Raw genomic sequence first — 13,899 nt, forward strand, 5'->3', positions numbered from 1 at the left:
GCTATATTTTTAACTTATTTTAACAGAGAAGAATCATTATTACGATAATTGTTTTTGAGCCCAAAATCTAACATGGAAAATCCTAGGGCTTGTTTGTTTGAATTCCTCAAATAGATCTTTTTCTATTATATTTTTAAATTCTTCTTCGGAAATTCCTATTACCTCGCTTAGATTTTTAATTGTCATTTCCGACGTAAAATAAGAAATACTAATATCTTGAATAACCAAACCAATTTTACCACCATTAGGACCCATAATAACATCTTTTTCAATACGATGAACTTTTCCTATATTTGATTGTAATTCAAATTTTGAATCTAGATTATATATCAAATCAGTATCTATATTTCGTTTCGAACGAAATGCCCAAACTGTGTTCATTTGTGGAAAGTGAAAATTTAGTATCTTATAATTACAATGATACATGAGTTTAAAATTAAAAGCGATGAATATTCTTACTTGCATCATACATTTTACGAAAAACAGGACCATCACCAACATGACCATTACGTCTACCAGCTACCTCAATATATCCACCTGGTTTCGTTACTCTGTAAAAATAAATATGTACAGTATACTACGAATAAACTGAATACGCAAAATATGATATATTTGTATGGATAATTTATTTTTTTTTTAAATACCTGATGAGCTCAGAAAGAATAAAATCCCATTGGTCTGGTGTAAAAATAAGGCTCATGCCTTCTACATGTGCAAAATCAAATGCGTTATCATGAAATGGTAATCTATTAGTTATATCGGCTTCGATAAATTCAAGATTATTTGGTTTTATCTATCAGTTTATATAGGACAAAGGATCAAATTTACGGTTTTATTTAATAAGTAAAATAAAATTTATAAATTTTATTACCTCTTGCGGAAAAATTGGTTTAATATCAACTCCAAAAAAATATGAATTTTCATATTCGTTCGCTAAATCTAATAACCATGTACCAGCGCCGCACCTTAAAAATTTAAATAATCATTCAAATAAACATATTTTTTCGAGATATTTGAAATGTTTACTTGAAAGATGTCACTTACCCTATATCTAAAACCTTACATTCCCCTTTAATTAATTTATCCTCGATTGGGGAAGAAAAATTACCTTGAAAAATATATCTTTTAAAAAAATGATACATATGTAATCTATCAATAGAATCGACATCAGTCGATAAATAATAGTCCAATAGCTTGTCTTGTCTTTCTTGTTCTGATTCTATTCGGTCAAATTCCGGGATGTTTTTTATTGTTGATCGTTTATGCTTTAAATATGAATTGATATTACCCATGATTTTATTTTCTTGAGATGAAATGATCACATAAACTTTTTTAAATAAAGTTCTCTGTTAAGGACAAAAGATTTTGTCTATTTATATAATGAAGATGAGATTTTAATGTTTCGTCTTGTATGACAATCTAATTTGTATTTATGCATTATGTAACGATTTGTCAGATGTTCTGCTTATGTTAACCTTTTATCATATAACGTGTGTTACAATATTTCTATATTTAAAAAACTTTTTACAAAATCATCAAAAAAAAGGATAATTCGGCTATGAACAAAGAAATTCCTTGGCATGCCAATGAAAGACATTTGAAATTTAAATTTTAAAACTGTCACGTGCACATACATTTAATTAATTCAAACCATTCATAAATACAGGATAGGATGTAATGAACATTCTATTCAGTTCATGCATTTTTTTAAGCTAATTAAAGAAATTTGTAATATTTTTTTCAAGTAATGGTATTAAATAAAATAATTTTTTTAATTGGTTAACTTATTTCGTATTGCTTTCTTCACATATTCATGTATTTACTAAGGAAAATATTTGTTTTAATGTTATCTGTTATGCTTTAATGAACATAAATTAATTAGCTAATATATAAAAAAAATTTTCCGGTTGACTGATTCTATTTTTTAATTACAATTTCATCTACGACGCTATGACCGACAGTCATACGTGATTAATTATTTATAATAATATATAAATAATTTACTGACCGTCTGTGCGTTATTAGTAAAATTGAAGATTGCATGCATTTCATTTGATTAATATGATACCCATTTAATGTTAACAAACAACGTGCAATATATGCAGTAAATAGGTAACACTGAGGAGATCGGATTTTTACTATTAGCTCTACGCATTTCTTCAGGGCCAGAATTACGTAATTCCGGCTGGCATTACCAAAAAAAGAAATGAACTACACGTTATTTTTATTTCACGCAAACTCTATTGTGTATAGCTCGGGGTCCTTTACTACTTCCCATCTAATTCCAATTCTATCTAAAATATTTTCCCGGATTTTTCAACATTCGGTTTTTCTTGCAGATTTACAATATTTTTTAAAAGAATTTGCTAACTTGCCCCTGGGTTAATTAACCTGGGTTAAATCACATTTCACTTTATATAGCATGATATAGGGGGTTTCCTGGGTATGAAAAATATACTCTATCATGAATAGGGCGGTTTGGTGAAATTGGCGTTTTTTCAGGGGTGGTAATTTGGAAATTATAGAGCATAATGACCAAGTTTTCTTACATTTTTGACAATGTCTCAATTTTGATTGTAATCATAATTTTACTTTTTTTTTGAAAATTTGGGCAAAATTATATAATTATATAAAATTTACTAGTAAGTTAAATCACCCAGGTTAAATCACCCTGAGTTAAAATTAGTCTTATACTTTTTTAAATTACATAAAATAACATAATAATCTGATAATCATAAAATCCTAATAGTAAGGTTTACATTCTATCTTATTCTTATTACTAAATCGTGAATAGTTGGAAATATATTTCAAAATAATTTTTCTTCACAAATTGGAAATAAAGGATGTTAATAGTTCTTGAATTAAGTTAATTCAAGAAGGAAGGATCTTTTGAATATAATCTTATTGTTTGATAATTATTTTTTCAGGCGCGTTCCATACTTCCAGGTAGTTGAACCAGATCATTTAAGACCATTTTATTAAGCCAATTTTTATTTTTTAAGTTCGATCTACGAATGTTGGTTGTGTTATAAGTAAAAGAAATAAATTACACTTTAAACGTAAACATTGTGACTTTATATTTTTAGTCGAAAAATTGGATTGATTCATTTATAATAGTCCACTAGTAGATTCTGGAAAAAAAAATTTTATCACTATATTTTAATTTATTCATAGCAGAAAAGAAAAAAATAAAAAAAATAATCATTATTGCGATAATTGTTTTTGAGCCCAAAATCTAAGATGGAGATCAAGAGGGCTTGTTTGACTGATTTCCTCAATTAGATCGTTTTCTATCATATGTTTGTATTCTTCTTCAGAAATTCCCATTTCTTCACTTAGATTTTTAATTGACATTTCCGATGTATAATAAGACATACCAATATCATGAATAATCAACCCAGCTTTACCACCATTGGGACCTATAATGAGATCTTTTTCAATTCGATGAACTTCTCCTATATTTGGTTGTAATTCAAATTTTGATTCTAGATTATATATCAAATTAGTATCTATATTTTGTTTTGAAAAAGTTGACCACACTATAATTATATTTCATGGAAAGTAAAATTAGTAACTTATATAAATACACAATACACGAAATTAAGATTGAAAGCAATGAATATACTTACTTGCATCTGATATTTTACGAAAAATAGGACCATCGCCAACATGACCATTACGTCTGTCAGATATTTCAATGTATCCACCTGGTTTCGTTACCCTGTTAAAAAATATATATGGTAATATGGTATAAATTTATTTGTATTATTTTTTTTTTAAAAAAAAAAGAATAAAAAAGAAATACCTGATGAGCTCAGAAAGAACAAAATCCCATTGGTCTGGTGTTAAAACAAGGCCCATATTTTCTGCATGTGTAAAATCAAATTCGTTATCGTGAAATGGTAATCCATCAGTTACATCGGCCTCGACGAATTCAAGATTATTTGGTTTTATCTATCAATTTATATAGGAAAAATGATAAATTTCTGTTTTATTTTAAAAATAAAATAAAACTTATGAATTTTAATATACCTCTTGCGGATATAATGGTTTATTTTCGATTCCAATAAAATAAGAATTTTCATATTTGTTTGATAAATCCAATAACCATGTTCCAGGGCCGCACCTTAAAATTAAATAGTCAAATAAATATATGCACCATAAAATTCTCTGAAATATTTGAGATGTTCATTTGAAGAATATCGCTTACCCGATTTCTAAAACCTTACACTCTCCTTCAATTAATTTATCCTCAATCGGGGAAGAAAAATTATTTTGAAATATATGTTTTTTAACAAAATGATACATATGTAATCTATCAATAGAATCGATATCACTCGATGATAAATAAAATAGGTTTTCTTGACTTCCTTGTTCCGATTCTATTTGGTGAAATTTCGGGTTTTTTATTGATAATCGTTTATTTTTTAAATGTGAATTTACATTACCCATGATTTTAATTTATTAGATGAAATAATTGCGGATGGTTTCATCTATTTATATAATTTTAATTTTACTGCAATTGGTATTTATGTATTATGTAACGATTTGTCAGATGTTTTGTTTGACCGGTTTTATCTGTTATTGTTTCACATAAAGAGTATTACAATATTTCTATATTCAAAATACTTTTTACGAAAAGCATAAAAAAAAGGAAGGTCAATGCGGCATATGAACAAACTTCCTGGTTTTCCAATGAAAATCTTACATTTTTGCGATAATTGACATTACGAAATTTGGGAAATTTATAATCTTAATAATATTTAAATTCAACAACAAAAGATTTATAAAAAATTGCCACGTACACAAATTTAATTATTTTAAACCATTCATAAACTTTCTGTAATGAACATTCTATGTATAATAATTAAAGTATATATACATACTGTATATACCGTTTTTTTTAGTGAACGAAATTTTGTGATACTCTCAAGTAAAAAATTTTTAACTGGCTACATTTATTTCATTGTTATATAGTCGGCTCGCTTTATACGAACTCGCGTTATGCCGAATTTTTACAATAAACGATTTTTTAGTGTAGTACATAAAAAAATATCGGCATATATACTCCGGATATTATTAATTAAATGCTTTACACCGCATAATGAAGTAGAAAATCTATAATCCGTATAATAAGTGTATATATTAAATAACTCCTAATACAGTATAACGTAATTTTTCTTATAACAATTTTTTTATTTTGTGTATAATACCAGATTTTCCCCGAATATCCTATAACGGAGGCCTGGACAAAAATTCGCGAGCCGACTGTAGTACTTTCTTTACATATTCACGTTTTTATTAAGAAAATATTTATTTAATGTTATCTGTTATACTTTAAAGAACACAAATGAATTTATATGTATATGTTATTCTTTTTTTGAGGCAAGAGGATATTCAGCAAATCAATAGGCACGGTTGATCAAATTGATACTTACAATTGAACCTTAATACAGATCGTACTACTCCATAGCTGTACATTTAGAGGTGTTATTTATTTGGTTACGGTCTTGTGCATTTTGTTACGGTATTGTGATTTATTGTTTTTTAGTAGGTATGAAACTTTAACCATATGCTTTCTCCATTTGCCTATCTTACCGTACCTGTTTCTTTGGATGTACAGTATATATTATAATATAAATACAACTAAACTCACAGGTACGGTACGAAGTCACCTAATAAAATATAATACCTATAATATTTTAAAACTTACCATTAAAAAGTTAAAGGATGTAATATGATTAATCATACCCAAAGGTTATTCATGTGATATTGTAATTCCTATGGTATTTCGGTACGATTGGCACTATATACTCTACATTTAGCATAGAGATTATTTGGACACCAATGTCCATTGAATATATAGTAAAGTAGTATGGTGTAATAAGTAAGGTACAGAATTATTGGTAAGATAGGTACGATGTCAATCGTACCGAAATACCATAGAAATTGCAATATCATATAAATAATGATTGATCACATTACAGTTTTATTATAGACAAAATGAATACTAATCTTATAAAAAATTTCCTTTAACTTTAAATAGTAAGTTTTAAAAATTAAATTAAAAAAAGAATATTATAGGTATTATATTTTATTAAGTGACTTCGTACCGTACCTGCTGTAACTCTGTAAGTTTAGTTGTATTACCAAACATGGTGGTTATTTAGATATTAGCTTAATATAATAGTTATCAAAGAAATTTGGCAACTGTACCGTACTGTACTGGCTTTATAGCATATAAATATATATAAGACAAGTACGGAATTTTTAGAATTTTTGGAACGATTTAATAGGACTGCGGTCCCGGTATGCGGTTCGGTTCTGGACCGCAGACCGAAGAATGGAACGGGCGGATCATACGTAAATTGTTCATAATGAATTGTTTATAATATACAATTTTACTTAAAAGTCAGTGCGTTGCTACTAGAAGAATTGAAGTTTGCATGATGCCCGTTAAGAAAATTGTTGAGCAACGTTACTACTTCCAATTTAATTACAGTTCTATTAGTTCTACTTGATTTTTTTCAACTCAGTTTTTCTCGTGAATTTACAATTTTTTTTTAAATTATATATAGTGTAAAATAATGAATATAATAATCTGAAAACTATAAAATATTAGTAATACGTTTTACCTTATTCTTATTATTAAATGATATAAATAATTGGATTTGTAGAATTAAATGTCTCAAGCAAATTTTTTTTTTTATTAAAAATATATATATATAAGTATAAAAATTACACTTTCCGATTATGAACATCAATTAGGGAAGCAGATATTAGCGTATCATATCGATAAATAATTTTTCTTCACTGATTGAAAATAAATTAGGGTATAAAGCTTTGGTTGTTGAGTTAGCTGAAACAATTTAATTCGATTTTCAAGAAGGGAAGATCTTTTTGAATTTATTTACAGTATTTGTTTGATAATATAATTTAGGTGCGTTTTATTTTTATAAAATTCGTACACAACTTCTTAATTTATTAGATCTGATATGAAATCAATTCCAGAACAGCAGATAGAATTTCATTACTGTACAAGTTACATTGTTGGGGTCGTATTTATTTCACCGACAATTATTTTATTATTGGGAAAACTTTTTCTATAATCCGCGATAGTACTAATTGCGGATCGTGAAAATGATTGTCGGTGAACCCTGTTGATCATAGGCGATCAGGATCCCGTTAAAATACAAATCCGAGTATCGTCTGATCGTCAGGATTTCGTCGATCTATGAATGTTGTGTTAAAAGTAAAAAACGTCTAACAAAAATAAGAGTATAAATTACATTTTTTAAACGTAAAAATTGACTTTATATTTTTAGTGAAAAAACTGTACAATAACACACTAGATTTCTGGGAAAAAAATTTTATTACATAATATATTTTATTTAATTTACTGTTTATAATAGGAAAAAAAAAATCATTATTATTGTGATAATTGTTTTTGAACCCATAATCTAAAATGAAAAATCTTAGGGCTGGTTTGTTTGAATTCCTCAATTAGATCTTTTTCTATCATATTCTTATATTCTTCTTCAGAAATTCCTATTTTTTCACTAAGATTTTTAATTACTATTTCCGACGTAAGATAAGAAACATAAATATCTTGAAGAACCAAACCAGTTTTATCACCATTGGGACCTATAATGAGATCTTTTTCAATTCGATGAACTTCTCCTATATTTTGTTGTAATTCAAATTTTGAATCTAGATTATACATCAAATCAGTTTCTATATTTCCTTTTAAAAAATATGTCCAAACTGCAATTAATAATTATATTTATTTGTGGAAAATGAAAATTTAGTATCTTATAATTACAATAATACATAAAATTAAAATTAAAAGCAATGAATATATTTACATGCGTCTGTTATTTTATGAAAAATCGGACCTTCGCCAACATGACCATCATGTCTAGTACTACCAGCTACTTCAATATATCCACCTGGTTTCGTTATTCTGTAAAAATGTATATACAGTATATATACAAATATTTATAAACCGGAGACCCCAAAAATAAGATGCACATATGACATATGTATGGGTGATTTTTTTTTAAAAAAAAAAGAAATACCTGATGAGCTCAGAAAGAACAAAATCCCATTGGTCTGGTGCAAAAACAAGGTCCATATTTTCTACATGTGTAAAATCAAATTCGTTATCGTGAAATGATAATCCAATAGTTACATCGGCTTCGATGAATTCAAGATTATTTGGTTTTATCTGTCAATTTATGTAGGATAATAAATCAAATTTTCGATTTTATTTCATAAATAAAATAAAATTTATAAATTTTATTACTTCTTGTGGTTATAGTGGATTAATATCAACTCCAAAAAAATATGAATTTTCATATTTGTTCGCTAAATCTAATAACCATGTTCCAGGGCCGCACCTTTTTTAAAATTAAATAATCATTTAAATAAATATATGTACCTTAAAATTCTTCGATATTTTGAGATGGTCACTTAAAAAATATCACTTATCCAATATCTAAAATCTTACACCCTCCTTCAGTTAACTTATCCTCAATTGGGGAAGAAAAATTATTTTGAAATACATATCTTTTAAGAAAATGATACATATGTAGTCTATCAATAGTATCGACATCACTCGATGATATAATTATACCATAGCCTTTCTTGATTTTCTTGTTCCGATTCTATTTGGTCAAATTCCGGTATTGTTATTACCCATGGTTTTAATTACTTGATGAAATAATCGCATAAACCTTTTTTAAATAAATAAAATACTCTACTAAGGACAAAATGAGGATTTCACTGTTTATATCAATGAATTTCATGACGATTTAATTGGTATTTATGTATTATGTAACGATTTGTCAGATGTTCCGTATAACGTGTGTTACGATGCAGTTTCTTTTTTCTAGGCCGTTTCCAGACCGTTTCTGGACAAAAAAATTACTTTTGTGTTATGCTTTTTTGTGTTTGTGTTTTTTTATCCGGAAAATGCTCAGGCAATATACGGAAAATATACTGAAATGTCAAAATTTGTCGATGAAAGTCTACAGTTACATTTTTGACATTTATGACATATACAACATTTGGGAAAATTTATAATCGTCTTGATAATATTTAAAATTCAACAAAATAATTGTCATGTACACATATATTCAAACTTTTTATGATAGGGTATATAATGAACATTTTTATGCGTTCATGAAAAACTAAAAATATACATATAAGCATTTAAAATAAAATATTTAATTGGTCATTATATTAGTACTTTTCTATATATACTCACGTCTGTTATTCTTTAATTAACACAAAATTAATTTTCTTAAACATAAAAAATTTTTCCGATTGGCTTCTTCATCTACGATGCTGTGACCAGCGGTCGTACGTAATTATTTATAATGAATTTTGAATCGTCTGTGCATTGCTATTTTATTGATATGAACCCTAAGTAATCGATCTTTTCGAATAACGTTACTCACAGGTCGAAGGGATATGGCTTACATGAAAGTTTATACTATTAAAATTTGTCCAATTTCCATGGTGTACGCCAGATTTCAATGAAGTTTCCAGTTTTTGTGGAAATGTCATGGAAATTTTATGTAAATTGGACAAGTATTAATCACGTACGCCAAGGTTTCCATAGTGGAAACCATATCACTTTAACCAGTGACTATCTGGTTTCAATTCGATTTTTCTTGTGAATTTATAATTTTTTTAAAATTACGTCTCAAGTTAAATATTCTTTTTTATCGCCGTTTTCAAAATGATGCACATTTTGAAAACGGCGATAATTAAAAAATAATGACCTAAAAAAATTACACTTTTAAATTATGAGTTATCAATAATTTCAAATTATTAAGAATCGAAACAGGTACCAACGTATCGTATTGACACCATTTTTGAAATAAGTATTATTTCAAACCAATTTTCTTCACCGATTGAAAATAAATTATGAAGGGGGATATAATATTTAAAAATCTTTATATATTAAAGGTTCGTTCCAAATACATGGATGGTCATTTTATCATAAAATACGTACATTTTTGTATCCTTTCCTAATAGATATTTTGATTTTTGTACAGTAAAATAATTCTTGTTTCGTGGAATTCTCGCTTCCCTATCATATGTCAGGGATTAATCAAATTTTAGTATTTTTTATTGCAAATCATTTATGCTTAAAAATATGTGAATTTTAGGATTATACATTATATGAACAAAGAAAAATAAAAAAAATTTCACTTATTTCAAGTTAATAAATTTTTTTTAATGATTTGCCATGCATGACAACTTAATTGGTAATGATGTATTTATTACATAACAATTTGTCAGCGAGATAAAACGAGAAATGGCTTGTTTATGTTAAATTTTCTCATTATTTTGCCATATGGATAATTAGTGTTACCAAATTTCCTATAATTAAATATTTTTTTTCGTGTATTTAAGAACAAAGAAAATTCTTGGCAAATATCCAACGGTAATGGTTTAATTTATATTTATGACTTTTTTTTTTTGACATTTATTTAATTTACGACATTTACGACATTTACGACATTTAGAAATTCATGAAAATTTATAATCGTCAACAAAAGATTACGAAAAAAAAATTGTCACGTACATAAAAATTTAATAAATCCAAAACTCATTTATGAATTTTTTTTAAAGTATTATTACAGTTTAGGATAGGAACATACTGTTCATGCGTTTCATGCGTTTCATGCATAATGAATTAAAAATAATTTTTTTTTTTTTCTTTCTGCCAAGCAAAATTTAATTAAAAAGTTTTTAACTGGTTAAGCTTAAGTGTGAAATCTTCTTCGCATACACTTCATGTACATGCTGTATTAAAAATTATATTTGTTTATTTACGTTATCTGTTATCTATTATCTGTTATTAGCTTTAATAAAATTTGAAATTAATTTAAAAAAAAAAAAAAGGGAAAAATTATCCGATTGGCTGATTCTTTTGTTTATTACGTCATTTACTACGTTATGACCAGTTCCATGACCAGTCACGCGTAGTTTGAACAACAAATTCTAAAATTGTGTTCATGGTATCAGGGACTCAGGGAATCTGGAAATCTTGCTGAAATTTTTTTTCCCGATTTTTTCAGTAGATTTTCAATTTTCTTTCCATAAAAAAAAAGAAATTAAATTACATAATAGTATAATTTGAAAATCGTAGGATCTTTTTCTATTTGTTTTCATTACCCTTTTTTTTTTAAATAAAAAAAAATAAAAAAAGTGGAGTGCATGACCTTTTAATGACAATTATTATTATTATTATTATTATAATATTTTATATAAACAAGTTTAGAATCTTAGAAATGATTACTAACATGACTAAGTTCTTACGTAAATTAACTCTATTGATGTACGATATGATAATGCATCTTTGAATAATCGGTGGCACAAAAAAAAAACAGGAAAAGTAATACACCACGAAAAGAATATAAAAAAAGCGCCTCAAGTCCACAAGTCCAACATCCTCTTCAAAAAAAATAATTTACATTTCCAATTATGGGTATCAACAATTCAAGACTATTAAAATCAAAAAAATCGAAATCGATACAAGTATCATCTCATGATCTATTAAACAAAGAAAAAGAATCAACGTATTATTTATCGAACGATATAAATGATGTTGATAGGTTACATATACACCATTTTTTTAAAAAATACATATTTCAAAATAATTTTTCTTCCCCGATTGAAGATGATTTAATAAGAGGATGTAAAGTTTTGGATGTTGGGTAAGTTTTAATTCAAATATGGGTGAATTCTATGATTCTACAGTATGTATAATTTATTAATTTTATTACCGTTACTTCTTTTTTTCTTTTTTAAAAAGATGTGGTCCTGGCACTTGGTTATTAGAATTATCAAATACATATACAAGTTCTCAATTTATCGGACTTGATATGACGCCAATATATCCACAAGAGGTAAGAAATTTGTGTGGTGATGAAATTTTGTGAAAGTGAGGAAATTTTGTGAAGTGGTGAATTTTTTGAAGTGGGGAAATTTTAATTTTAATTTTTCTTTTTTTTTTTTAATAGATAAAACCAAGTAATCTAAAATTTGTCGAAGGAAATATATTTAATGGATTACCTTTTCCTGATAATGAATTTGATTTTGTACATATGGAATCAATGATACTTATTCTTACAAGAGATCAATGGAATTTTGTTTTTTCTGAGCTCATGAGGTAATTTTAAATTATACAAGTATTTCTTTTTTTTTTAAAGTATCGCTACTGTATCACTTACTTTATGATCATCATCATTTAAAGGGTAACAAAATCAGGTGGATTTATAGAAGTAGTCGAACCATACATTATACCTGATGAAGCAGGTCCAATTTTTAAAAAATTATATGGAGGAAGTAAGTTCATTCTTTATCTTGTATATCTTTTGATGATGGAACGGTCTAGATTATGTTAATCAGCAAATAAATTCGTCACGCTCACTTTTTAACATATGACATTTGCACAACGTAAATGATTATATTTATACTAATTAAATATTTAATTACTTTTAATTAAAGTTTATGACTCTTCCTTAAAACGAAATGTGGATATGAATTTATCATGTAATCTTGATTCAATATTTGAATCACATTCAAATATAACAAAGATACATCGAGATGAAAGGAAGACCATCATTGGACCGAATGGTGATAAAATCGGCATAGTTTATCAAAATATATTTGTATCATTCTGTACTACGGAGATGGCAATAGATAGTCTAAGTAATGAATTGGGAATTTCTAAAGAGAATTTTAAATATATGGCAGAAAATGATATAATAGAAGAATTTAAACAAACAAAACCTGAAATTAATTATATTAGATTTTGGACTCAAAAAAATTTAATATAATAAATACATTTTTTAAGAATTTTTTTTTATGTAATAATTTTATGAAAAAATTTTTTTATATAGTAAATATTTTTTTTTTTTAAATATATTAAAATATATATATATATATAGATAGATATCATAATATGTAATTATAATTCTTTTTATTTTATTATAAGAAAGTAAATATAACGGTATAAATATTTTTTAAAATCAATAATGAAATTATTTTAATATATATATATATATATAGTATAGAGATCATAAATAAATTACGTAAATTCGAAGAAAAGAATTTCTTATTTTAAAGATGGCGTTTTGGGAGAATCGAGATTTTTTTTTTTCTGATCTCTTAAAAAGTGGAAGGTAAAATTACTTAATTCAATCACCATTGAAAGGTTATATCACCATAACATGACCCCTCTCCCCCCCTTAAATAAATAAATTCAGCGTTTTAAATTCCCTGACTAATGTTCCAAATCTAACTTGGTTAAGTCATTTGAAACAATTATCAACAATTATTCAACATATTTTAAAGTTTGGTTAGGACTCCGAACTCCGAATAATACAAAAAAAGGTAACAATACAAAGTTTGCGTATTACCCTCTATGAGAAAAAAATTGGTAGATCCCTCCATTTAGATAATTCCAGGCTTAGTTCCGGCCTTAAAAGAATGAGGATTAATTAGTAAATTCATTTGTTACCTATTTATATGTTGTTATTCGAGAATTCTTGTATAATAATAATGTTTAAATAATAATAATAATAATAATATGGGCTTATAAGAAATTTATGTAGTTTTTGGTAATTATTTACAAATAAGCGAATATCAGAATTTGCGCGCACATTCGAAATTGTAATTTTACGTAATATCGTAAATAATCATTAACCGATTTATGCACAATTTACCCCCTCTTGGAATTTAAATGGCTTTATTATAAATTAGATAAATTGTTAAAAATCATGTGATATATCTATACTATTCGCGTGAATAACCATCTCCTATTATGGATCGGTAGACATATTACAGTCCCGATTAAGAGGGAATGTTTTTTTTCAAATG

General features: G+C 26.5%; 4 protein-coding genes across 4 annotated transcripts; 1 reads left to right on the forward strand and 3 right to left on the reverse strand.

Moving 5' to 3' along the window:
- Window positions 1-39: 39 nt before the first annotated feature.
- OCT59_020297 (uncharacterized protein) lies at window positions 40-1,292 on the reverse strand (the record flags this gene model as incomplete). The annotated part of the gene is made up of 5 exons (XM_025309016.2): window positions 40-371; window positions 460-551; window positions 645-793; window positions 872-965; window positions 1,045-1,292. The coding sequence occupies 5 exons, from the start codon at window positions 1,290-1,292 to the stop codon at window positions 40-42; spliced, it is 915 nt and encodes a 304-aa protein (XP_025187070.2).
- Window positions 1,293-3,204: 1,912 nt separating this feature from the next.
- OCT59_020298 (uncharacterized protein) lies at window positions 3,205-4,452 on the reverse strand (the record flags this gene model as incomplete). The annotated part of the gene is made up of 5 exons (XM_025331479.2): window positions 3,205-3,539; window positions 3,630-3,721; window positions 3,806-3,954; window positions 4,033-4,126; window positions 4,211-4,452. The coding sequence occupies 5 exons, from the start codon at window positions 4,450-4,452 to the stop codon at window positions 3,205-3,207; spliced, it is 912 nt and encodes a 303-aa protein (XP_025187071.1).
- Window positions 4,453-7,429: 2,977 nt separating this feature from the next.
- OCT59_020299 (uncharacterized protein) lies at window positions 7,430-8,134 on the reverse strand (the record flags this gene model as incomplete). Its single annotated transcript, XM_025313509.2, has 3 exons — window positions 7,430-7,743; window positions 7,896-7,963; window positions 8,079-8,134. 3 exons carry the CDS (start codon window positions 8,132-8,134, stop codon window positions 7,430-7,432), a joined length of 438 nt encoding a protein of 145 aa, XP_025187072.2.
- Window positions 8,135-11,499: 3,365 nt separating this feature from the next.
- OCT59_020300 (uncharacterized protein) lies at window positions 11,500-12,857 on the forward strand (the record flags this gene model as incomplete). The annotated part of the gene is made up of 5 exons (XM_025313510.2): window positions 11,500-11,732; window positions 11,831-11,924; window positions 12,039-12,187; window positions 12,272-12,363; window positions 12,526-12,857. The coding sequence occupies 5 exons, from the start codon at window positions 11,500-11,502 to the stop codon at window positions 12,855-12,857; spliced, it is 900 nt and encodes a 299-aa protein (XP_025187073.1).
- Window positions 12,858-13,899: the final 1,042 nt, after the last annotated feature.

Source organism: Rhizophagus irregularis, chromosome 3, assembly GCF_026210795.1.
Source record: "Rhizophagus irregularis chromosome 3, complete sequence".
Classification (NCBI taxonomy): domain Eukaryota; kingdom Fungi; phylum Glomeromycota; class Glomeromycetes; order Glomerales; family Glomeraceae; genus Rhizophagus; species Rhizophagus irregularis.